Source organism: Macrosteles quadrilineatus, unplaced genomic scaffold (assembly GCF_028750875.1).
Source record: "Macrosteles quadrilineatus isolate MER2022 unplaced genomic scaffold, UCM_ALF_1.0 Scaffold_8__2_contigs__length_117827958, whole genome shotgun sequence".
NCBI lineage: Eukaryota > Metazoa > Arthropoda > Insecta > Hemiptera > Cicadellidae > Macrosteles > Macrosteles quadrilineatus.
This window is the reverse complement of record NW_026542601.1, coordinates 28,550,014-28,577,329: the sequence shown is the minus strand read 5'-3', so window position 1 is coordinate 28,577,329 and position 27,316 is coordinate 28,550,014. Positions and strand designations below refer to the sequence as shown.

The window sequence follows — 27,316 nt, the reverse complement described above, 5'->3', positions numbered from 1 at the left end:
ATTTTATAGTTTATGCTTTATTTATTATGTTTAGTTCTGATTTACCGTTTGTTTTAATGTCATTGAAATTAAATGCTCTTGTGATCTGAAAATTTTCTGTGATAAAGTTATATAAAAAAATGTCAACCTTTTCTCAGCATATTATTCTATGTTGTAATTAAGTTCAAATATTTAATGAAATAAAATGAATCCTACATTCCTACCTAGTTTAGTTTCCTAGTATATACTTAAATATTATCCATCCATCATAATACATACTTTGCTACAATGCATAAAACTATCACTATACATACAACTACAATTCTTCTCATCCCAAAAACTGTTCTACTAGGTAATGAGGAGCATGACAAGAGAGATTAGTTGCTGCAACACACATTGAACATACTGTGGAGAAATTACAATATTCATGTTTATCATATCTTCATTATGATACAGGTATTGCCTCAGAGTGGAAGAAATTTGATCCTCTCAGAGGTTCAAGTGCCTTAAATTGGAAAGGCACATATCTCCTAAGGATTAAGGTGCCTTAAATTGATAGAAAAAGATATCTTTTAAGGATTTGTGTGAATTAATCGGAAAAGGTACAGAATTTCTCAGGGATTCAAGTCCCTTAAATTAAAAAGGTATATCATATCTCTTGTCTGTAAGTTTAGGTCGTACAAAGTAATCTAGATGTTGAGCAACAAAATATCAAAGTATAATAGCTAAGTAATAATTAAGTTTATATTTTGAAGGTATATTTTTATGGTGCATTAAAATCTAACCACCAAGTTAATAATGAGATAGTCATAAAATTGTACAAAATGTTTCCTTCAACACAACTCTTCAATTTGTGCTAATTTGAATTTAATATATGAAAACAAAAGTACCGCTCATGTATAAACAGTATATATTCAAGCTAAATGAAGAATGACAGCAGTACAACACAGCCTATATGTGGAGTATAAGATTTTAAACAAATTTTGCCCAACCTATTAATAAAAACAACAACAAGTTCAATCGTCCCAACCAATTAAAATAAAATGGTTGAAATAGGCTGTAGATACTAGTTCCTTTATTGAAGTACAACCTCAGGATCTTTGCTTAGCAAGATTGCACCGACATTAGTTTTATGTAAAGTTGTATTACATTAATAGAAGACTTCAAAGTTTCTAAATTAATCATGCAACATTATGGTTTGAGAGAAAATTCCAATACAGATAATTTGTATACCATATTGGTCAAGCTAGATAAATAGATAATTTGGTTCTATTTTAGTTTTCTATCACTGTATAGTCATACTTCTATGTTGATATAGACAAGTTCTAGTTAATATAACTAAGCTGATACAATATGCTTCAAAATTAAATATTCCTTTTAATCATCAGTTCATTAAAAGAACATTATACTAAGAACAAGGGGATGACAAAAAACAACAAATAATTCCAATAAATGTATTTGTCGTTGTCTATACAAATACATCAATATGTGCAGATATCGCTAAACAATGACAACAACAGTGAAATACTTGTTGTAAAAACACAACGATACATTGTCCACACAACACTAGATTGGAATCTAGAGATGGCTCTATGTAAGGAATGTAACAAAATAACATGGCACTTTGCTAAGAGACTGACAGAATGTACTACTTGCGTTAACTAAATCAAAATGTTCTACATGCATAAACATAGGCAGTGTAAAACCTCTACATTTAAATACTGCACTATAGTTATACTGTATACACTGAACATACTGTAAGCAGAATGGACTCGGCAACTCTGAAAAAAAACTAAATCATTCGATTTCCTAGTAGACATTGGGATGTAATTGATCAAAATCATAAAATTACACAAGCTTATAGTGGGGATGTTGTATAAATTTGATTGAAAGACAATAAAAAGGAAGTTTTAAAAGTAATTCTAACTTGTAAAACATTTAATTCCAACACATTTATAAGTTTCAGAATGTTTTAAGTTAATTTATAAAGATTATTATTTTTAAACATAAAAGTATGTTTTCTAAATTGAACTTAACTTGATTGCTTTTTGAACTGTATTTTAAGTTGTTATCATAAACTAACGTATAATACAATTAGTGTAATGTTTTTAGTTGAGAGTTTTCTTTGTCTTGGGCACCTATACTCTTTTCCTATAGAAGTGGACTTACAGCTTAAGCTCTGCTTTATAAAAACCGGTTACTGCATTAGCACTAATCTTGAATCCATTTGAGTGTTCAATACCCCACACTCTAAGGTACATTGAAATCAATAAATTTAAATATACCAGGTTCTAACAGGTTACAACAGTAATTGCATTTGAAATGGATGTAAATAGAAACATCTTATGAAAGTTCCATTGAATAACTCCTCTGGCAATAAGTAGATTTTTTTATCATTTGTTTAGTTATTTAACAAAAGAAATAACATAACTTCAATTTAAATTTATTGAATCAAACTTTACGAAATTAAACTTTAACACTACAAGCAGCATGGTGAATATCTTAATACACTTCAACCAACGGATCTGACTTCACGTTGTGACTACATAGTTTATTCTCTGTGTCAACAATTTTTCATTTTGCGAGGCAACCAGTTGCTTTGGTAGATACCAGAAATGTTAACACAGAATGTGCTAATATACCACAATTTTAAACAACCAGTTTATTCAATTTATACTTTCACTCAAGGGGTAATTGCAAACATACTTTTTAGCATACAATCATAATTTTAAACTAGTTTATTCTGTCTGAGAATGTTATACTTCTATTTATACTTTTAAGTCCATTCTGCTTTTTTTTACTATTTGATTATTGGACACATTAAGTTCTAGACTACTTATTCATTAACAACAATATGTACACATCAGTGGCTAAACAGTACTTGCTGAAATAGACATTCACATAAATTATGTCCTTGACATGATTCATTAAATGTTTTAGATAAAAGTTTATGGTAATCAAATCATACTCATTGGCTTTCCTTTAAGTGCATCTTTGGTAACTCTATTTGATTCTGCGGTAACCACCCTCTACTTGTTTTATGTACTAATTAGTTTTGAATGTGGCGTGGCGTTGTTTGATTTTGATAAAATATTTTAACTTTTTAAGTAATCTAATAGGACTAAATCCAAATCAAATTTTGAATAATTCAGTCTAACTCTTAAAAAATATTGAGAAAATAAAAAAAATCAATCATTATTTTTACTCTGTAAGGTGTGCGCCACATCCTTTTCCCACAATGGGTTGGTAAAATCAGTAACATCCTTAAACAAATATAAATGGACAAACATCTAAGTCCTTGTAAAAGAAACTTAACTAGAGAAACTATAAAGAACATTATGCATAGGGTAACCTTTTTGAAACAGTAACATTTCAATATATTTCTAGTAGTAAAAAACTAACTTTGGTTATTCAAAACAAAATAATTAACATCCAATACTAATTATTTTCTAATTGATAATAACAAATGAAGACCGCTTCTAAAATAATACCAATACAGTAACAAAAACTTAATATTTTGTTCAACAAAAATGCACCTTGTATAAGCATGCACCTTTCTAGTAATACTTCTTTGAATCAAAAACAATACAACTAAATTATATATGCGATAAAACAAGAAATGTATTCTATACTAAAATGTTGTAGACACTGCAATTATTTACGCTAGTGATTATACCTATAAACATACACAATACAAATATAACATAGTAACAATAAACTTAAAGTAGAAAACATTATTTGTTAAGAAAAAGTACCACCTTTACTAAACTAGCTTATGTAACATCAGTCTCACTTAAGAAAAAACAAAAAAAATTATGAATCAAATTCAGACATGGTTTACACTAGACTTAGTTCATTCTAACCTCAACAAAAATAAATTGCACAAATTCAAACTGTACAAAGCTTAAACCAGTGGAATGCTATGTTAAATACTGTTTTGTTTGTGAATACATTTTCAAACATGTAAAATTCATGAAAGTATAAGCTGCACATTAAATATAATACAATAAAAAGTTAAAAGGTTTGTGGGAGAATTCCAGTAGATTAAATCTAATTACAATAAACAAAAATAATATTGTAGCCTAATTGTTGGTTTAAAAATATAAAACAGAGACCTAAATGGCAAACAATTTCAACCAGGAACATAAACGTATGTAATTTATTATTGTTCTTAAAAATGTTAAGGTTAAATGTTTTGTTACCTTTTAATATCCATATGTACATCTACCTAAACTGTATGTTTCTTGGCAAATGCCACATCTTCATTGATTTATCTTTATTGATTAATTCATTTAAAAAAATCTATAAACAGGACAGTGAATTATGACCACAATTTCATTAGTGTTTTCATCCCTAACTAAAAATCTTAACTTAAACTTCTTTCCTAAAATTTTATAAGGGTGGGTTAGCAGTGGTGTACTCATAATGTTTACAATCCTTTTAAGTGTACATTAAAATTTATGGGTACCAACATTTCCAACAATACTTGTTCAATTACTCACTACTCACAATTCATAAACCAAGCATACTCTTGAAACTGGTAACTTAGAATATCTATGGCTTATTTATTAATTAAACCTTAAAAGGTGGAATAGACATCGTCCAATGCATGCCACCTCAGTAACATGCACACTAATAATGATTGTAATATTGTTGTACGTAATGTTTACTGGTAGTGTCGGGTGGGTGGGAGAGTCAAGTCTATACACACGGTCTCGGGGGGAGGTCGTGGAGGGTAGCCCATGAGAGGGAAGGGCTTGGCAGCTGGGTTGAACATCATGCTCGGAATCGCCATTTGCTTACTGTGCATCATCTCGTGAAACATCAGTTCACACTTTTCTTTGAATTTGCATCCACAAAACTTGCAAGAAAACTCTTCTTGTTGCGGGATCAGGAAGTGACTGCCATTGAACATGTTCTCGATGATGTTGTTGAAGCTCCTCATCCTTGTGTTGTAATTGTAACTCTCGTCTCTTGAATGGATCTTCATGTGGTTCTTCAGGTTCCCTTTCTGACTGAATCGTTTCTGGCAGACTTTACACGCAAAGGGTTTTTCACCGGTGTGCAGTCTGAAATGGCTTTCAAGTCCACTTTTTTGGCTGAATGTCTTCCCGCAGATGCCGCACGGGAAGGGCTTGATACCGGTGTGAAGTCTCATGTGACTCTCTAGGCTGCTCTTGAGACGGAACTTCTTGTCGCACATGGTACAGTCGTAAGGTTTCTCACCAGAATGTATCAACATATGGGCATTTAGATTTCCCCTCAGATTGAATTTTTTGTCACATATATTGCATTCAAAAGGCATTTCCCCAGTGTGCATGCGGAAATGGGCGTCCAAACTACACTTGAGTCTGAAGCCTTTGTCACAAACCGTGCAGACAAACGGCTTTTCCCCAGTATGAATCAGAGCGTGGGTGTTTAAGCTGGATTTTAATGTGAATTTCTTGTTGCACACTTCACACTCGTACGGTTTCTCCCCGCTGTGCAGCATCATATGACTCGACAGATTTCCTTTCAAAGAAAAACTTTTATTGCATTGTGGACATGAAAACGGCTTCTCACCAGTGTGTATTCTAAAGTGAGCATCCAATGTGCTTTTGAGTCTAAAGCTTTTGGGACATTCGGAACATTGGAAAGGTTTTTCTCCTGTATGAATGCGAAAGTGGGAATCGAGCATGGACTTGAAGCAGAATGCTTTTCCACAGACTGTACAACTGAAAGGTTTTTCACCCGTATGGATTCTGAGATGGCTTTCCAGGCTGCTTTTGAGAACAAATCTCTTGTCACATTCTGTACACGCATGGGGTCTTTCTTCTGAATGAATCAACGAATGGATCTTCAAGTTTCCTTTAAGAGTAAATCTTTTATTGCAAACTTGGCATTCAAAGGGTTTTTCTCCAGTGTGAATTCTGGTGTGACTCTCTAAGCTTCCTTTCAGTAGGAAACGTTTCCCACAAACTTGGCACCCGAAAGGCTTCTCCCCTGTATGAGTCAATAAATGGTTGTTCAGTGTGGTTTTTAAGGTGAACTTTTTATCACAAATGTTGCAGTTGAACTGTCCCTCCTCACTGTGAGTAAGGAGATGAGTTTTCAAAGTACTGTTTTGAAGAAACTTCTTATCACAGAGATGGCATGAAAATGGTTTCTCGCCAGAATGAATAAGCTCATGAATTTTTAAATTACTTTTCTGTTTGAATTTTTTGTCACAAATTGAACATGCATATGGTTTATCGGCCGAGTGGACAAGTTGGTGAGTTTTGAGGTAACATCGCTGGGTAAAACCTTTTCCACACTCAAGACAAATAAAAGGTTTTTCCTCCGAGTGCGTCGATTCATGAGCCTTTAAGTAGCATTTCTGGGTGAAAGCTTTATCACAAATGTTGCATACAAATGGACGTTCTCCACTGTGGATTAACATGTGAGATTTAAGATATCCCTTCTGACTAAACCTCTTGTCACAAATTTCACATGCAAAACGTTTTTCATCTGTATGAATTAAGAGATGTGTTTTCAAGTAGCATTGCTGGGTGAAAGCCTTATCACATACATCACACACCCAAGGTTTTTCATCAGTGTGTGTCAACTGATGATTCTTTAAGTAACATTTTTGAGTGAAAGCTTTATCACATAGCTCGCAAGGATAAGGCCTGTCATCATTGTGAATCATTTCATGACTTTTTAAGTAACTTTTCTGTGTAAACGACTTATCACAGATCTTACATATCCATGGTTTTTCCTCTGAATGTGTAAGTTTGTGTGCTTTCAAATAACATTTTTGCGTAAAAGCTTTATCGCACAAGTCACACGAGTAAGGTTTCTCGCCACTATGACTCAGTTGGTGGGTCTTCAAATAAGCTTTCTGTGTAAAGGACTTGTCACATTGATCACACTGATAAGGTTTTTCACCGGAATGCAAAAGTTGATGACTTTTCAAGTTGGCTTTTTGAGTAAAAGCCTTGTCACAAACATCACAAATATAAGGTTTAAAGTTGGCATGGACCATTTGATGATTCCTCAAGTAAGATTTCAATGAAAACTTCTTGTCACACTTGTCACAGGCAAATGGTTTTTCTCCTGAGTGTTTCAGCTGATGTGTTTTCAAGTAGCACAAATGGGTAAACTTCTTTCCGCATTCTTCACATTCATGAGGTGTTGGGACATTGTGTCTTTTCTTATGGATTTGTAGCTTAGTCTTGTTGTTGAACGTCCTCCCACAAACATCACAAGTTGGAAACACTCGTTTCTTGTGGTTCTGGGCAATATGTGCATCCAGCTCTTCTTTAGTCAAGAATCTTTTTTTACAGTTTTTACACCTCTCCGACCCATGTGTTACTCTATGATCTTTCCAAACGTCTTTTGAACTGAATGTTTGGTGGCAAGTTTCACATTCATATGGTCTTATTCCACTGTGATCCACCATATGAACTCTCAAGTTTCCTTTAAAAGCAAATTTTCTCTCACATGCAGTACACTGGTAAGGGGTTTCCTCCTTATGAATTATAGTTACATGACTTTTTAAGACGTATTGGTTATAAAATTTACTATCACAATAGTTGCAAACAAATGATTTTCCTCTTGAGTGACTCTCCAAATGCTTCTTCATGTTAGTTCTATGATTGTATCTTTCTCCACACAGCTTGCAGGCAAAGGGTTTGATCCCATTGTGCAGCATTTTGTGACTTTTCAAAGAGCTATTCTTATTGAATTTTTTGGGACACTCATCACAGCCATAAGGTTTTATACCATCGTGCACTAATTTGTGGTTTTTCAAAGTGACTCTACTAGTAAACCCTTGTTCACACTCATCACATTTGAAAGGTCTGGTAGCCATATGGGTAACTTGATGGTTCTTGAAATTCCATCTATGAGAGAAAGCCTTTCCACACTCTCTACAAATATGACGTTTGGGCCCGTAATGGACCAGTTGATGACTTTTCAAATAGCACTTTTCAGTAAACGTTCTGTTGCATTCACTGCAAGAGATGTTTTTCAATTTTGAGTGAACGAGCATATGACTTTTCAAGATTGTTTTTAAAGTAAAAGTTTTGCCGCATACATTACAGGGGTGAATTTTGTTTCCGGTATGTGTAAGTTGATGAACTGTCAAGTAACTCTGCTTTGTGAAGCCTTTATCACAAGTGCCACAAATAAAAGGTCGGTTTCCAGTATGTGTCAGTTCATGGCTCTTCAAGTAACACCTGTGCGTGAAAGCTTTTCCACAGAACTTGCAAGCAAACTGCTTCTGCCCTGTGTGACATGTCATGTGAGATCGCAGATCTTTCCTAGAAAAGAACCGTTTACAACATTTATTACATTTAAAAGGTTTTTCAGCTTTGTGCTGCAGGATGTGTTCATCAAGATTTTCTTGGCTTGTCACTTTCAAGTCACAGATGAAGCAATCAAACCAAAGAACTCCAGAATGAGTCAAAGAGTGAGATTTGTATTCAGATTTTGAGTTAGTCACGAAATCACAAAGCTGGCATGGAAATGTATCCCTGTTGTTGTGCACCTGATAATGTCCCATGAGAGTTCCTTTCTGAGCAAACTTTTGGTCACATATTTCACAAGAAAGTAGCCGTTCACCATGCAGCAATGCATGAGTTTTCAAGTTACTTTTAGAAGAGAATGCCCTGTTGCATACTTCACATGTCCACGGTCTTTCGCCAGAATGAGTATTAGCGTGACTATCCAAACTCGATTTACTAGTGAATTTTTTATCACAGATTTTACAGCTATAAATCTTCTCTTTGCTGTGTAGAAGAATGTGAGCATTTAAATTACCTTTTAAGCTAAACCTTTTTCCACAAGTGGAACATTCAAAAGGCTTTTCACCCGTGTGAAGCCGAAAGTGGTTCTCCAGACTTGTCTTTGATCGGAACTGTTTACTACAAACGGTACATGAGAATGGTTTCTCTTCTGAGTGTGTCAACATGTGAGATGTCAGACTTCCCTTCAGGCAGAATCTCTTATCACACATCTCGCAAGCAAATGGTTTGTCTCCAGTGTGAATCCTACAATGGTTTTCCAAATTGACTTTTACTCTGAACCTCTTGTCGCACTGCGTACAAGCGTACGGTTTTTCTTCTGAGTGACAAGCCACATGGTTCTTGAGATTTGACCTTGTTATGAATTTCTTTTCGCAAATGGTACATTCGAACGGACGCTCACCTGTATGTGTCATCTTGTGAGCCTCCAGGTTGTTTCTCTTACTGTAAGCTTTCCCACACACCTCGCATTTGAAAGGTTGGACGCCACTATGTATTAACAGATGACACTTGAGCGTGCTTCTCAGTCTGAAACGTTTGCTGCAGATAGAACAAGGGTAAGGCTTTTCACCAGTATGAATAAGAATGTGACTAGCGAGTGCCTTCTTTGTTCCAAATGCCTTACTGCACGTGTCGCACGAATACGGCTTCTCACCACTGTGTTGGAGCATGTGATTGTTCAACGATGTCTTCAAGTTGTACTTCTTATCACAAAGGTTACATTCAAACATATTTTCACCCGTATGCAACCTTTGGTGATTCTCCAGTCCTCGTCTGTTCCGGAACTTTCTGTCACATGTAGTGCAGGAGAATGCTTTGATCCCCATGTGAACATCTATGTGACAATTCAAGCTAGCTTCAGTTGGAAATTTTTTCTCACATATCCCACATGAAAAAGGCATTTTTCCTGTATGAAGAAATCGGTGTGCTTTCATATTTCCTTTGAAAGCAAAACATTTTCCACAGATATCACATTTGTATTTCTTTTCAGTGCTGTGAATTAACATGTGCTTCCTGAGAGCGCTGGGGTAAGGAAACACTTTGCTGCAAGTATCACATTTGTGTTCATTAGGTTGATTAATATGAAAAGTGAATATATGACTCCTCAAATTACCTTTTTGAACAAAAATCTTTTTACAATAATCACATTGAAACGTCTCCCCCTTCTTACGAGATGGTTTGGTAGTCCAGCTATAATCCTTTTCAGTCACTTTTGGCTTTGTTTTCTTGGCGTATAGTAAACTCTTCATTAAGTTCTTTTCTGCAGGTTTTTTCCAAGCCTTGAAAAATAAACACAATTTGTTAATACCACCCTAGGGATAATGCAGTTTATTTTATTAGATTATTTTTTCCATTATCGGCACGTTTGGTTAGTTTGGTTAGGTTATGACAGTTTAATTTAATAATAGAAAACTTATAAAATTGTCTGTTTCTTCAGACGCAGCAGTTAGTGACGTCAAACGGCACCTGAGAAATCTTCCGTGTGCCCCACCGCAAATGACTATTCTTTATTGCACATAACATCTGTTACAGTTATTACAAACGTAATACACAGACAGGTACATTGTTAAGGTTTCTTATAAATAAGGAATTCTAAATATATAAAAACCCTAAGATTTAGCCAGTACCCCCTACAAAAGCTACAGCATGGTGGAACTGTTTATGTTAGGAGAAGTTGATGAGAAAATGGGTGTCTGTTACCAGGAGTCATTGAAATATTCCTCAAGAGTGTAATATGCTTTTTTTATTAAAACTGTATTGATTTTGTCTGCAAATTTTGCTAAGTTTAATTGCTTTAAGGAGTTTGGAATTTTATTGTAAATTTTTAAACCCATATAGAGAGGACTTGTTTCATATTTTTTTAAAATTATGAGTGGGGTATTGAAAAATGTCTTGTCTTCGGGTATTATATGAGTGATTACTAAGATAATTTTGAAACATACCAGGATTTCCATGAACCGTTTTTTTAAATATCAAAAACGTATATTGAAGTTAGAGTTTACAATTTTAAAATTTCAAAACAATTGTCTACATGATGTTTTTTTTGGGGCAATTTGCAAGAGTTCTGATAATTGACTTTTGTTTTTTACTGTGGCTGTCCCCCATAATGTAATACTATAGCTTAAAATAGAGTACACATAAGCATAATAAACATTTTTACATACTTCCAAGGAGGTAACCTGAATTAAAACACTTAAAGCATATCTTGTTGGACTAAGTTTTTTGTTTATAAATTAATATGCTCTGTTCATTGTAGTTTACTATCCAAATATATTCCTAAAAACTTTACTACATTTGTGGGTGAGGCAGTAGTTTCTGTTCCAGTGGTTGAATTTCTCAATTTGAAAATTAAAACACTAGTTTTATCTTCATTCAAAAGTAAGCCATTTTTTAAAAACCAATTTGCTATTTCTCCAATTGTTTCTTTGACATCATCATGTAACATTTTAACAGTACTTCGTCTGATGAGAGCTGTTGTATCATCTGCATAAAGGGTAAAGTTACAGATTTGACTTGAAAAATGAAAAGGTAAATCATTAATATAAATGAGGAATAAGAGAGGACCTAGGATTGAACCTTGCGGAACTCCATAGTTATTATTTGCCCAAGAAGATTATTTGTTCCCAGAGGCGGTTTTAATTACTGTTCTTTGTTTTCTATCGCTTAAGTAAGATTTCAAAAGTTCTAGGCTATTATTTGTCCATGAAAACCAATTGCTGTAAGTTTTTTAATAAGAATTTTGTGATTAACACAATCAATCAAAAGCCTTGGATAAGTCGCAGAACACACCAGCTGTGCACTGCAACTCATCCAAGGCCTTCAAAGCCCAATTTACAAAGTATAATTCACTCAAAACAATTATAACTCATAACTTGTTTTAGTAGTATTGCAATCTTTCCTGAATAGTATTTTCAGAAGAGCTATGTTTAGGAACTGCCCTGATTAACACATAGTTAGGATCCTATATTTCAAACAAAATCTTTAAAGATGACAAAACAATATCCTCTCTTTACTGTAAATGAGGTAATTTATCAGAAGATAGTAAATATCGTGTTACATTCAGCAACATATAGGTATTGTATTTTCTAAATTGACATTTCTCATCAAAATCTAGTCTCTGAACAAGTCTTAAATTATTATAATGAAGTATTAGTGTGGTTTTGTGACATGTTCTTGTGTAACTATTAGCTACTACAGTGTAGATGAATATTCTTCAGTAACCTAGCTAAATCATTTTCAAAATAAGTCTTAATCAGCCACCTGGCCTTTCTTTGAAATTTATGCAAACTATAAAGGTTACCGTTGGCTATAAGGTTGATCATATTTAGGTTATTTCTACTCACCTCCATTAAAGACTTTTCTGAGATTATAGAATTTTCCTCATTTAACTTTTCTTTGCTCATTTTGATCTGTTCTTCAGGAGTGCTTTGGAAAGAATCACATTCTTCGTCACTAAAATCATCTTCTAAATGAGGCTGAAAATACATTTAACATTAGATCCCAATAACTTTGAGAACCACACTTCATGTGTGCAACAGTGACAAATTGCAATAATACTCTAAACAAGAAAGAAACTCAGTAATAACATCTGAACAGCACAGTTTTAAAAAACTGGTGCGAAAAAGCAACCATGTGAGCAAGTGAGTTTCATACACAGGTCTGAACCAAGCAAATCAGATTGTGAGTTGGTCTACTTCAGATACAGCAAGAACATTATTAGATTGAGAGAAAACCAACAAACTATGAATATTTCAAAACAAACATTTAACAGCATCATCACCAACATGAATTTTAATCACAAAAATATTGTCAACAAGACCTTTAATGATGGCAACATAATCTCTTTTTACTTGAAGCATATTTATCTAAGACAAAATTAGCTATTAAACATACCTCCATTTCCTGCAATTAAACTACTCAGTAGCTTACAAATTTTGTTAAAAGACAGCAATTTCAAAGCTTGCAACTTGACAAAAACACAATTAAAACAAACAACAACAAACCCAATGCCCAATACAAACATAAAAACTGTACGATTACACAATCATTTAGATAGCACTATAATAATAATGAATTAGTCTGATGCAGCGCGAGGTTGGTACCAGAGCCTGCCAGATTTTAGATGTATGAATTTTTATGTAAATAGCGCTATCTAAATGTTTGTGTTGTACACAGTTTTTATATTTGTGTTACTTAGTCTTAAAGATAATAACGACAATCGTCAAATAGGATAAAGATAACAATGGGTGAAGTAAAACACCGCTTATTCTTTCTTCTTTGTTCTTCTATTCTTTCTTTAGTTTCTCTTCATCCACACATTCAACAAGTTGCCATGATTACTAATCACCCAATCACAAACTGTTGTGAGTTAGCAAGCCCACAGCAGACAGTTGTGTAAAGACCAGATGATTGTCAGTGCAAGCAGGTAGCTTGACCTTGAAGCTAACAATGGCTACTTCTTTTTTTTTGCTTTAATTTTTTTTTGTCAAATAAACCGTGCTGTTTCAAAAACAATAACAGGGGAACCTACCGCATAAAAAAATTGTCCAAAATATTTAATCATACACTGAATTTCAACATATTAGACTGAAGAAAAACTATTTATAAAATGTTCTTGGTATTTTTGAGGTTATGTGATCTAGTTTTGCATAGGTAATATGCAACAATTCACCTATATAATCTCCCGCCAACTAATCTGGGATGAATTGTTTCTTCTATGGCGAGAAAGTAAACATTAAGTTGAATCCTGTCGAAGGTCATTCGCCCGTGACGATATGACTTGTCCCCCTGAGACCGAACCGGACCGTAGAGTATTATACATTGATGGCCGGACCATCCGGCGGCCGATCCAACCGAAGCCGAACTAGAGAGAGTCTGCTGTAATAGTATTTAATCACTAGGGTGTAAAGTGACTATTTTCGACCCGAGCTCAAGTTTCATGACCGAGTTGATACAGAGGTAGGTAAGTGATTCAATTTTATTGTCTATTACGATTGTGTTAGTATACATTATACTATAGATAAGTCAAAACCTATGTCGAGCTAATAAAAGAAGGCAACAATTAGCTACAATCGATTAAAACGATCAATACATTCTTTCTATAAATGTGATTGTGTAAACAAAATAGTCCTGGGGTCAAAAACATGAATTTTGATTCATATTTATTTCTTGTAATGACAGTGACATTGCCAACAAAACCTACAACCAGCTGGCTGTATATAATAGTTGATTGAAAATTCTATTCAACTACTAAGTCATTATTGTATAATAATTAGATTCAAATCAAAAGATAGGTACATTATTTTATTCAATCCATTCTATTTACAAAATTGGTAAACATAAACATTCAATTAATGAACACATGTTTAAACTATACATCAACTCTCCCCCCTTAGTGTAAGGGAAGTATTTGGTCTGAGTGACGAGTCCAAGTGAGTCCAGTGTCTGTCTTGACTTTAAACATAACATTTCCTGTTCTTGAAATTATTTTCCCTTCCTTCCACTTTACTTTTGAGGAATAATTTCTTACCAGTACTCTCTGTCCCACCTGAAAATTTCTTTTCAGCTTGTGTTCCGACATAGTCTTTTTATTCCATTCAACTTTATCTGCCATCACGTTAAGTTTTGTTCTTATGTCTCTGCCAAACATTAACACATAAGCGGAGAGTCCTGTAGAGTTTGGAGCTTTGCGTAACTGAGTTACGAGAAGATCTATTTTATGCTGCAAGTCTCCCTTGTCTTCACTCATGGCAGCCAATGATTTCTTAACAGTTTGGACAAATCGTTCAGCTTGGCCATTACTTGATGGGTGAAAAGGTGCACAAGTCCTATGGCAAATTCCATTATTGCTTAGAAACCTTTGAAAAAGTGCACTCGTAAATTGGGAGCCGTTGTCTGTTACTATCATAACTGGCAGTCCAAAAGTTGAAAATAAGTGACTTAAATTTCGAATGCACCAGTCTGAAGAAGTGTTTTTTGTATGTATAACCTCCAACCATTTTGTATGGGCGTCAATAATTATGAAGAAATAATTTCCATTTACGGGTCCACAAAAATCCAAATGTAAGCGATGCCAGGGAGCTGTAGGTTCTTCCCAAGGGTGATGGTTTAATTTAAATGGTTCATTTCTTTTCTGTTTGCATTTGTCACAGTTATTAACCAAGTTTTCAATATCATTATCCAAGTTTTTCCAATATACATAACTTCGCGCCATGGCCTTCATTTTCGACATGCCTAAATGCCCAATGTGTAGTTCCTTGAGAACTTCTTTCTGCAATGTGTTAGGTATTACAACTCGACTACCTCTAAAGATGCAACCTTTATGTAAACTTAAATCATTATTTCGGAAACCAACCTTTTCCAGATTTTCTCCATTTTCTAGTGCTGTAACTATTGTAGCTAGTACAGGGTCTTTCTTTGTATGCTCTGCAAGTGTACATTGTGTGAGAGGAAGAATTGCTATTTGATTCATTTGGAACTTGGAATACAATTCATCATCTTGAGTTTGTTCAACTGGAAAACGAGACAAGAAATCTGCGTTACAGTGGTCTGAAGTTCTTCTATACTCAATTGTATAATCAAACCCAGCAAGGAAAAGTGAGTAGTTCAATAAACGAGTAGCTGACATTGCCGGTAAGCATTTTGATGGATGGAATATGGAAACAAGAGGTTTGTGGTCCGTCTGAAGAACAAACTTTCGTCCATAGCAATAAGCAAAGAATTTCTTTACCCCCCAGTAAATTGCTGTAGCTTCTTTGTCTATTTGACTGTACTGTTTTTCACTTTTTGATAAAGATCGGGAAGCAAAAGCTATGGGTTGTTCCGACCCATCAGGAAACTTATGGGAAATTACTGCTCCCAATCCATAAGGAAGTCCCAGTCCATAAGTAAGCAAGTATTAGAGGAAGTTTTGGATTGTAGTGTGCTAGAGTGTTGTCATTGGCTATGTGCTTTTTAACATTGATAAAGCTGTTTTCACATTCTTGTGACCATTCAAATCGCTGTCCTTTCTGTAGTAACTTATTCAATGGATATAGCTTTTCGGCCAGTCTTGGTATGAATTTGTTGTAGTAATTGGCCATGCCAATGAAAGATCGTAGTTGATTCACATTTCTAGGTTTTTCTGCCTCGATAATTGCTTTGACCTTTTCTGAGTTTTTCTTCAGCCCGTTTTCATCAATTGTATGTCCCAAGTATGTTATTCTTTGTTGAAAGAATTTACATTTGTCAAAATTTAATTTCAAGTTATGCGCTCTAAGTTTTTCTAGGACAGTTTTTAATCTCTCTAGTGTACTCTTGTAATCTGTACCTTGAATGATTATATCATCGAAAAAGCACTTAACTCCATCAGTCCCTTGCAGTACCTTATCCATGAATCTTTGCCACAGTGCTGGTGCTACTTTCACTCCAAACATCAACCTGTTTACTTTATACAAACCTTTCTGAGTGCTTATTGTTTGTAGCAGAGCACTTTCAGAGTCCATTGGCATGTGTAAGTAAGCATTACTAACATCGAGTGTGCAGAAAAATTTACCTCCATTCATCTCTGCAAAGATGTCTTCAATTCTTTGTATTGGATACTTCTCATCACGGATAACTTTATTTAACGTAGTCTTGTAATCTGCACATATTCGTACCGAACCATTAGGTTTTACTACTGGCACAATTGGCGTACCCCATTCTGAGTTTTCAATCTTTGTAATAATACCAGCTTTTTCCAGTCGATCGAGTTCTTCTTCCACCTTTTGTTTAATAGGCTTGTTGAGGGCACTTGCCTCGGCTTCACAAATATTGGACCACAGCCTTCTTTTAGATTCAGGTGTCCCTTTTCATTTGGAATGCAACCAATTTCCTTACTGAATATATCTGAATAACTGTCAAGAACTTGTGTCAACTCAGATGAGTTTTGATTCAACATTCTAATATCACCAATTTCTAAGTTGACTTCTCTTATCCAGTCTCTACCAAATATTGGTTCAACATCTTGGTCGATAATAAATAGTTTTCCGAAGTAAATCTTTTCTTTGTACTGAAACCTAACATACACTACGCCCTTAGTTTGTATGATTTCACCTGTATATGTGCGAAGCTGTACATGTGATTTGAACATTCTCTTATTGATATCTAATCTCTTATAGTCCTCAAATGAGATTGAAGATAGCGCTGCTCCTGTATCAAGTTCCATAGATAATGGTTTTCCTTCAATTTCTATTTTCATAATGAACTTATCACTGTTATTTACTTGAAGTTTATAAGAATCGTAGGTAGTATGATCTAACTGTTTTTCAGTCTCTCTGTCGTCTAGTTGGTCAATTCGTTGTTTTCTTGGTCCTCCCATACATACCTTTGCAATATGCCCTACTTTGTTACATAAATTGCAAAATTCATTTCTAAACTTACATGTATTTGCTCTATGGTCTCTATCTCCACACCGATAACACCGTCCTTGTAAACCTGAAAACTTTGAACGGGAAGGAGAATATTGGTCTTTGTTTGTTGCCTGTACAGCGTTCTTATTCCCAGAGTATCTGTCCCATTTTCTTGTCTGATTCTCTACAACCTTGAGCACTGGAACTGCTGGTGGTGCTGTTTGAGCAGTCATCATGCTGCTTTCAGTTCTCGAAGCTTCCAGTGATGTTGCAAGTTCAAGTGCTTCCTTAAAAGTAGTTACAATTTTCTTCTGTAAAAGTTGTCCTTTAATATCATGGTCGTGAAGTCCTCTTACCAGTTGCATGCGTAATAACATATAAGTTACTGACTTTCCACAATCACAGTTAAACTGACAATCTTTGGACAGTTTCTTCAATTCCATAGCGAATTCAATGATTGACTCATTCGGTTGTTGTACTCTACACACAAAGCGATGTTGTAATGTTAATACACTTGGTAATGGTTCCAAATGGTCTTTTAAAACAGTAACAACATTTTCATAGTTCATCTTGTAAGGGTCATCAGGGGCAACTATGTCTAGAAGACGTTCATGTAGTTTAGGTGAAAGTGCATGTAGTAAACTACAAAGCTTTGTTTTCTCTTCATTTACATCTTTAAGTACAAGAAAATTTTCAAATCTTTTAATGAAATTCCTAAAAGATTCTTCTTCATCGTATGGAACAAAACTAATGTTTGATGTTGTGCTTGGTTCCTTGTTAAGCGTATGTGCTGCTGTAGGCTCTGTATTATTGTGTCGTGTCTTTTCATTTCTCAAAACTGCTTCTAAAACAATGTACATTTCTTCTGTCTCACTTCTGTACGAGGCTAGATCATCTTGTTCTTCGTCTTCAGTGGCTAGTTCAATTTTGGTTTGTGCATCTTCAAATTGTTTCCAATACGATCTTAAACTGTCTAACCTCACCTCTATCTCAGCACTTGTCATTTTATCAGTTGATTTATTTTCTACAATTAGTTTAAATGCTTTGGAAATTTGTCTTTTTGCAACTGATCTCAACTTCTTTATATTTCCTATTTCCGTCATCCTCGTCGCCATTTATTGTATAATAATTAGATTCAAATCAAAAGATAGGTACATTATTTTATTCAATCCATTCTATTTACAAAATTGGTAAACATAAACATTCAATTAATGAACACATGTTTAAAACTATACATCAGTCATGTTTCAACACTATAAAATCACTAATACTGAATGCTTTTTGTTTTTACCTCTGGTTCCAGCTTAATTTCATATTCATCAATCATCTCTTCTTTCACTTCATGATTTCCAAATAGACTGAGTTTATAATCTTCACTGATCTCAAAGGCTGTTGCGGGTGGTGGTTCCTAAATCAGAAGTTTATATTATTATAGAAACCGAACTATAATAGTTATAACTATAAACTATAAGTTGCAAAAACCCATGAGCAATGTTTTGTAGGCTAAAGATAAGCAATAAATTGTAACAGGTTAATGTTAAATGAACTTTTTCCACTGACCTTTTTGACATTCAGTTCCTTCTCCACCTCCACGGGACAGCCGATGTCCTCAATGTCACACCAACCAAACACTCTCTCTGTGGGCTTGATATCTTCCTCAGTCTTTAACATAACCTGCGGCTCTAACTTGGTAGTCATCTCCGTTTTCACCACACTGCCACTCCAAGACTCTCCGTTCTCTACATTTACCTCTCTCTTTACATAAGTCTCTCCAATCTCAGTCTTCACGTCCACTCTTTCCCGGTTCTCAAAATTACTTGTTCTAGCTAATGGGTTCTCATCAACAGACACCTTTTCATTTGCTACTTTAAAAAGATTGTCGATGAAATGTTCGAGTTTCTTTTTCTTCATGGTGTAATTCGTCGGTTTATGGTTGGACTTTCTCGGGCTTTTGTCTGTGTCGCTGTTGTTAGGATCTGGCAGGGAGAAAGCCTCGACAATTGTCGGGTGCAGATGGTTTGTGTCGGTCATTGCTCTGTTGTCTAGCGATGACTCTGTCTTCAAACCTTTCAATACGTCGACTCCCTGGGGAAATAATAATAAGTAGTAATTGATGATTTGTACATAAATCTCTCACATCGCTTCTATGATGACATTGCTTTAATCTAGAAAGTGCCTGAGAATGAGAATAGCACTGAAACGGCTGTAACGCAAGTTCTATTGGTTGAGCTGTTGGTAAAGAAAAAACCTATATTTAATTAATAGCTTAGCTCAGGGGCTAAACATGGATTTTAATTTATGTTTCACATTTGTTTAGCAATAAGCAAATATGGAAGTATGTTACTTTGAAATGTATCAGTATCATGAATACTTTTTGAAATTTATATTTATTCCAGTGCATTAATGACAGTTTAGGAACTATTTTAATTAGGTACATAAGTATCTTAAACTAAGACTAAAATCGTTTGGACACAAAATATGAATGCAAGAAAAGAAAACCTGCAAGGGAGAGGGAATCGATGGTGTTAGAGAGAAACGATTTGACAAGATATCGGAGTAGAAAGGAGAAATATATAGTTGATTGTATAGAGAAAAAGCAGAATATGGAAAGAACTAGGCAAAGCCCAAACCCAGAAATAAACTGAATATAAGGGAATATGTATGTGTGGACATTAACTAGACAAAACTACCAAATACTATTATAAAAGAGGGCATATTATACATGGCAAGACATCTGACTAGGAGCTGCTCATGACTATATTCATAATTTAGTAAATTATTGAAAACACAAATTTGAAGCATTTGTTAAGACTGCAAAAGATTTTGTTTAATTTACTGGTTTGAAATTAATCAGTGTTAGGCTATGTATTCAAAATGTAATCAATTTACAAAGAATGGTTTTTTTTTGTCAGATGATTGGAAATTAGCATGTACAATTTACTATTGTATTGAAACTATTGTCATTCTTAACGAATGCACAATAAAGAATATTGTATTGTATTGTATTAAATGAGTTAACAAAGTAGCCTACATATGTAAATTCCTAAGGAATAAGATATGGATACCAATGGTGGAGTCAGCAATGGTGTAGGATTCTCAACCAGTCCAGCAAGAGTGCAACCTCTACATCTTTCGAACTTAGTTTTCAACTTAAAGCTCCATTCATACATTACTTACTTTTAAAAACAAAGCATGAGAGTAAATTTAAGAGGTCCAAAATCATCTCTTTGTGATATTTGTTGATTGAAATTTAGGATATTTTGTGTTGTATCTCTAATTTAATGTTTCAATTTTCACCATCCCATGTTTAATATTATTATGTTTATGTTTACTTTTCACTCTTGTTTGAAATAAAATATTTCAAAGATAGATTTCAAACACTATTATAAAAAAAAAAAAAAAAAAAACTATCTTCATGAAGCATTTTTTAATAATGCATGAGCTAAAATAAATTTGAAAAACTGTCAAAACTACAACAAAACAATACTTTGCATTGTCTTTATAATATTGTGTCGTTTAGTCACAAAATCCTGGGAATTTTTAGAGTAAATGGATTTCACATTTCATATACCAGAGTCAGATTATTGGCACATAGTAGACACAATTCTTGATGACATGTAACCTATTTAAACGATCAAACCATTGAACCAGGTGGACTCAGCAATTGCAATTTGAGACACTGAGGTTTCCATTAGTCTGACAAGTAAACACTTTGTCAAGGGACACTAACTTCATCTGTCGCCGGGTTTTGGGGTAAGAAAATTCCTTTACTAATTTTGGAATTAATATATATATATATATATATATATATATATATATAGGCCTACTGTCCAGGTTAGCCACCATTTTTATAAGTCAGTGATTGTTTGGTATTAATTTAATCATTTTTATTGTAATTCTTCACGTTATCACTTTTATTGAATTTTAATAATAATTAAATTCCTGATTTGTGATTGTAAGGAGTCAACAAAGATTATAATTTTCAGAGCGTAGTTATTGAATTTGATTTGCTTACTTGTGAAAGGTGCATGTACTCATTCTATTTAGAATTATTAATGTGATTAGTATATGATATATTGGAAATAAAGTGTTCCTCTCACAGCAGTTATTTCATTTGAATACGACCACGGTTACACCCTCGGTCACCCGTGATAATATCTTTGATGTTGAAAATATATTATTTAATTGGTGGTAAGACAATTTTTTAAGCACTTCCAAATAAAATACATCTTGAATGATTGGAAAAAGAAAGGTTGGGCATATAGCCACATGTGTTTTTTTAAGTATCTGCATACCATAAAATTAAAATGTAACAATCAATGGTAATATTGTGTGTATTAGAAGGCTAATCAATGTTAGTTACATTTTATAAAAGATTATAATTACAGTAGACTCCCTCTAATCCGGACAGCTTTCAACCAGACATCGGTTTAACCGGACTACACATGGCGAAAATTACAACTCTTTAACCGGACAATTTTTATCAGCACATTGGTTTAACCGGACTAGATCGGCAGGAAGTGGGCAATACTGAAACGGCTGTTCTTGGGGGAAAGATTTGAGACCAGTGATCACGTGTCTAAATACAATGCTCTCCTAAATTTAAGTTGAATATAATGCTAAAAAGGGTAGTTTTGTGGTGTATGGTAAACGGTCTGTTTTAATGAGTTTTAGGGGACTTTGGTTGAACCGGAAGAACCGTTATTCAGACTGGCTTCGGTCCCGAGGAGTCCGTATAAGGAGGAGTCTACTGTATAAACTTGTAGTAAGATGGCAATATTGTTCGTACACAACTAGAACAAAAACCTATTGTTCACAGCCATCCACTAAAACCACAATAAAGATAGCATTCCCAGCACTCTGCAAGCTTACAAGCTTAAAACCATTAACAAGTGATTTTGCAAATATTATATACTGTATAGATAAACAAGCAAAGATTTTTTATCAACTGATTCAGACGTTAGCTTAGATGTTAGCTTAACTTATTAAAATGCACATGATCATATAAATTACTTACATTTGACCCAGTTGGTGAAAAGACACCTTCATCTTCTTCAGGGTGACTGAAAAATACAATGTTTGGTATTTACACTACTATTATAGTTATTGGTAAAATGTATATTCATCTAAAACCTATTAATTAAAACCAAAAATAACTGGGATGTGTAACAGCTAAACAGTTGGTAGAGATTTTCTGTGACTTTTTGCAAAAATATATTTGGAAAAATGTATAAAATAATTATATTATGTAAGGCCAAGGCCACACTAAAAAAACAGGCTGTAATGCTCGTCAAGCATGACGTCGCGATAGAAGACGGCAATGACATAGGTATTTATTTATTTATTTTCCAAGGAAAGATAAAAACAAGCAGCTGATCCCAAACGGCAAATATTATGTCATTGCCGTCTTCTACCGTGGCCTGTTTTTTAAGTGTGGCCTTGGTAAGGCCTAAAATTGTCTAACAACCTTAAAAATAAATCAGCTGAGCTGCACCAAAGAGGAAAAGATAAAAATATCAGCCTATCTCGCCATTTGACAAATATATGTCCCTACAGCACAAATTGTTATTGTAAAGAATTTGCTAGACTACTATTAGTAGGTACTGTCTTTGACGACTGAGATGTACATTGTATTTGTACTTACTCATGAATAAACTATGTCTATGTCTAAAATGTAATAGAGTAGAAGATCTTTAATCCGAACTAATTGGGACAGGGGGTAGTTCGGACTATTGAATAGTTCGGATTACAGAACACAGTTGTTTTTACGTAACAATAGCTAGGGAAAAGTGAAAAATTCTTCATAAAGTAAAATACAGTGTTCATTTAATACAGTAGTAAAAATAGGGAATAGGAATAAACTGTACTGTACATTACAATTGAAATAATTATGGCGTGTATATCAATAAATACAGTATACAATAAAGAACTACTCTACTGTGTACAGCAATGAGGCGTTCGGATTAGTGGTCGTTCGGATTACAGGGGTTCGGATTAAAGAGGTTCTACTGTATTTGGAACATGACAATATTTTTAACTGTTTGGGAAAATTTATCAAGGAAACAGAAAGTACTTGCCTTTCATTTGTTACTACAGTTGAAAAAATCATCAAGACTGATGCAACTTCCGACACAAACTGAGGCAAGTTTTAACAGGTAGACCAACTGATAAGTAACTCAAAGGTAGGCTTTTGTAGTTTTAGGAAGCATTTTAAAAACAGTTTATTTCTACACTGATTTAACTGTAATATTTTACCTAGAAATAATTTGTTCTACTGTAGGAGAACTAAAATAAACATAATATGTGGATTCCATGAAAAATTATGGTTAAAACTATAGTATTTTAACAATAAAAAAACACAGTTTTTGTTTTAAAAGTTAAAACTATAAAACTTTTACTTAAAGAAGTTTACTATCTTTCCTCCTTCATAAAAAATCCCTTCCTATATCCTATGTTTGGGAAAAAATTGTTTAGTTATTTGTCTAACTTTTATTGGGGGAGTTTTTTTTGCTATTTTCTAAAGACAATGTTTCACCAAAAGGCTGTAAATTGCGCTTTGCACCCAAGGAGTAATAGTAGGATAGTAGTGCAAGCTCTTTAATAATTGAAGATTTCTTCAACACATTGTTAAGATAGCAAATCCTTATTTTTGCCTTTTTTTGTCAAACAACATGTTTTTTTAAATATATAGCAATACATAATTACCTGAAGATGGGATGTATGGGTTTCCCATTGGTCTTCCAATAAGACCCTTCAAATGAAGGGCCAGCTTCCATGATTCCTGTAAAACAACATTCTATTTATAAATCCCTACAATTTTAGCTCATGAAAATAAAAGTTAGTCAACAGGGCTTTAGCCATTTTCAGTAAAGATGGCTTAAAACAGGATAAATCACACCTCGTCAAGAATTTACAGCCAAATGGTTACAAAAAGCAAACAACAAACTTGAGAGAAAATAAATAAAAAAACTTCTGACGAAAACTAAAATCAAACTTTTCTACCGTATGTCAAGGGAACCTCTGACAATATTAAATACCCCTGCCCCAAACAATTTTTTGTAATAAGTTTTACTCTCACAGGTTTTCCAACAATTATGTTGTTTCAAAATATCGTTGTATGATTTTCAACGACCTATTAATTAATTGATTCCACAGCTAAAACTATTAGCATTGATGTATAGTACGGTAATATATACCTATACAAAAAATCGCGCCCACCTTTAAGCACATGAGACAATGTGAGATTGCATTTCCATATTACCATTGCTCGGTAACTTACATTTATTTAATAATCCCAAATAATAGATAATAAAATCATCAATAAAAAAATCGCTCATTGGAATTCTACAGTTTGTCTCGGTTTTCTTAATTTCACCATTAATCATTTTCAACACCTCTTCAAACTGATTGGGCGTTAACCCTAGCGCTGGCAAACGCCGGATATACGGCGCAAATGCAGGTGTTACGGTAGGCCTATATATAATTTTTTTTTTTTTTTTTTTTTTTTTAGTTTTGTTCCCTCTTTAGGGCTACTGTTGTAATAAATAAGTTAAATAATACAAACCAGAGTACCCTGGAATTATATATTATACTAGCTGGCCCGACAGACGTCGTCCTGTCCTATTGTGGTTTTATGTCACATGCTCGTTCATTTTCAAGATGAGCTCGTTCGCATGGCTCAATGACGTACTGGTTGAAGTTCGTTCGCTACGCTCACTCACCTTGAGGTTGGAGCTCGTTCGCTGCGCTCACTTGCCTTCAGGTTAGCTCGTTCGCTACGCTAACTCGCCTCCAGGTTGAAGTTTGTTCGCTGCGCTCACTCACCTTTTGGTTGCAAATTAACTGTTCTCATAAATTAAAAATAAATATAGTACTGCACCCTGTTGGTAAACCTATTAACTTTTTAATGCTATTGAACATCACAGAATCAAATTGTTTAGTTGCACCAGCTGTTAAGATTCTTTAATTCCATTTAAATATGAGTACTCATAAGGTTAACATGGGAAACTCCAGAGCCACTGGGGCGGAGCCCTATTGACGGATCTGCACCAAACTTCACACAAACCATCCTTGAATAATGCTTAATAATGCCTGAAAGTTTCATTACAATCTGTCGAGCGGTTTTGGAGTCCATAAAGGACAAACATACAAATATACAAACATACAAACATACATTGGATTTTATATATATAGATAAGGTGTACGGTTTTGAACATGACCTGGGTTGGATGATTATTAGGTAGGTACTAGCGCGGGGGTACGATCGACATAGTAATAAGGCTATCAAACAAAATACACAAAATAAGCTATATAAACTATATATTTTTGGAATCAGCACAAAATTTACCACAACTTTACAATTTACCTTATGATGATAAGTCTTACATGCACTTAGCTATACTACGGAATATAAAAACATAAAAAAAAATTAATAATGCCAAAAGTACAACCTTGTCATCACTATCATCACTACTGTACCCTACTTGAATCAAGCCATGGAACAGAAAATCCGGACTGATAACATGTGGCAATACGCACAGACATTTTGTACACCTCCACCGTGTTGTAGGAGGAATGACCAACTTCCCTACAGTATTTGCATTTGCGAATGAGTGGACGTTTAAAACGTAGCTTGCAATGTAAAGGGGGGTAGCATCCATCCGAATCATTCCATCCGTCCGCGGACGAAATTATTGTCCGCGGACGCCAGTGTGAAACCGCCTAAAGCCACCGACTCACCTAAGCTTACTACACTTTATAGGTACCGGTAATATGAAGCAAAGTGTATGCACTGTTCATGGGATGATTGGGATTTTCTAAACCTTGCGCTCAAAAAACCAATAAACTTAGGCATAAATGTAGGTTTAAGTTAACTTATAAGTTACTTCAAAAAATTAGGTATCATACATTAATGGCAAATTAACTTAGGTAGTAAGGTACTGTAAGTTATACATTTTTTATTAAGTTATAAAAAGTATCCTTTGAACTTTTAAGTTTTAATGGTCAAATTTAGGCCTAATACTAAGTTAAAATGAACTTAGTGTTAGTTTAACTTACAGGACAAACTTAACTAATAAGACCCTAACAACTGTAAGTAAGTTAAGAAAAATATTTGATTGTTTTATATCTGTTTCTAAAGAGAGGTTTCCGAATCCCAAAACATAACTCAGTTAGCCTACATTCTTTTAAATGTAGGTTACGTTACACAAGTCCTTATTAATAAGTGTTCATATTAGTCTATGGCATACCAAAAAGCTATTGGTTATTTATTTATTTAACTTACCGGTATTTATTTTTATTTTACATAAGTTACCATCGGACAACTCCATTTTTACATTCATAACTTACAACAAAACAAGATGGAAACAATAATTCATAACAATAATGTAGCATTCGCGCTGGACTTAATAAAAATACATGCATTTGATAATAAAGAATTCTGCCTAAGTTAATGATTAAAAAATAATGAATAACATTTACAATAAATGGTTATGGTAGGCCTAAGTTAGGGCCTAACATATTTTATTCAATAAAGGGTTCAGCCTTGGCAATTTAAATTGTAAGCATAGGTAACAAGGAAAGGCCAAAACCTAACCTCAAAGTCCTTTCTTACAGTTATTACTGCATTCTCAACTAACAATAATATAAATAATATCCATGGGCTCAAATAAACTAATAAGTCAAGCTCTAGCTTAGTAATGACCAGAATTAAGTTTGGCTGCAGGGGACGTCATTATCATAAACATATTAAAATTATTAAGTTATGATAATATTCATTGTTTAAACAAAGTTGATTTAGCAGCATAATTTATTTTAGAATGAGTTATCTTAAATTGAAGAGATATTAAAAGTTAAATTAAAATGGAAGTCGAAAATGGTGCTCATTGTAATGAACAAGCAATCGGATTCTTTTCTGATTGACACAGACGCCTTGGGAAATGCTAAGAATTTATGCAAGACCGGTGAAGTAAAGGAATTGTATTTAATATAATTATTAAAACGTATTCAAAACACTAACCTTACATCAAATGCATAATTCCAGAATAGTTTACTCTACATCTTAAAAATTGTTAAAAATACTAATCAATAACTGAATTGTAAAATATGATGACCACCATTACATTTCTTATTTCATAAATCAACAATAAAAATAAATGGAAAATTCTGTAAGCAGCTGCTGCGTTTTTACATCTCTGCAGCTGA

General features: G+C 34.0%; 1 protein-coding gene across 1 annotated transcript; it reads right to left on the bottom strand.

Moving 5' to 3' along the window:
- Positions 1-1,641: 1,641 nt before the first annotated feature.
- LOC128999239 (zinc finger protein 208-like) lies at positions 1,642-27,270 on the bottom strand. The gene is made up of 7 exons (XM_054425637.1): positions 27,132-27,270; positions 23,819-23,894; positions 22,131-22,176; positions 18,674-19,198; positions 18,405-18,521; positions 12,089-12,220; positions 1,642-10,024 (listed from the first exon to the last, which is right to left on the bottom strand). The coding sequence occupies exons 2-7, from the start codon at positions 23,887-23,889 to the stop codon at positions 4,646-4,648; spliced, it is 6,270 nt and encodes a 2,089-aa protein (XP_054281612.1). The 5' UTR covers positions 23,890-23,894; positions 27,132-27,270; the 3' UTR covers positions 1,642-4,645.
- Positions 27,271-27,316: the final 46 nt, after the last annotated feature.

Coding starts and splice junctions, on each gene's coding strand:
- LOC128999239 (XM_054425637.1), bottom strand. CDS start 23,889: ATGGAAGCTGGCCCTTCATTTGAAGGGTCTTATTGGAAGACCAATGGG. Junction 19,199..22,130: donor TTTCACCAACTGGGTCAAAT/GTAAGTAATTTA, acceptor TTATTTCCCCAG/GGAGTCGACGTATTGAAAGG. Junction 10,025..12,088: donor CAGAAAAGTCTTTAATGGAG/GTGAGTAGAAAT, acceptor TTATTTTTCAAG/GCTTGGAAAAAACCTGCAGA.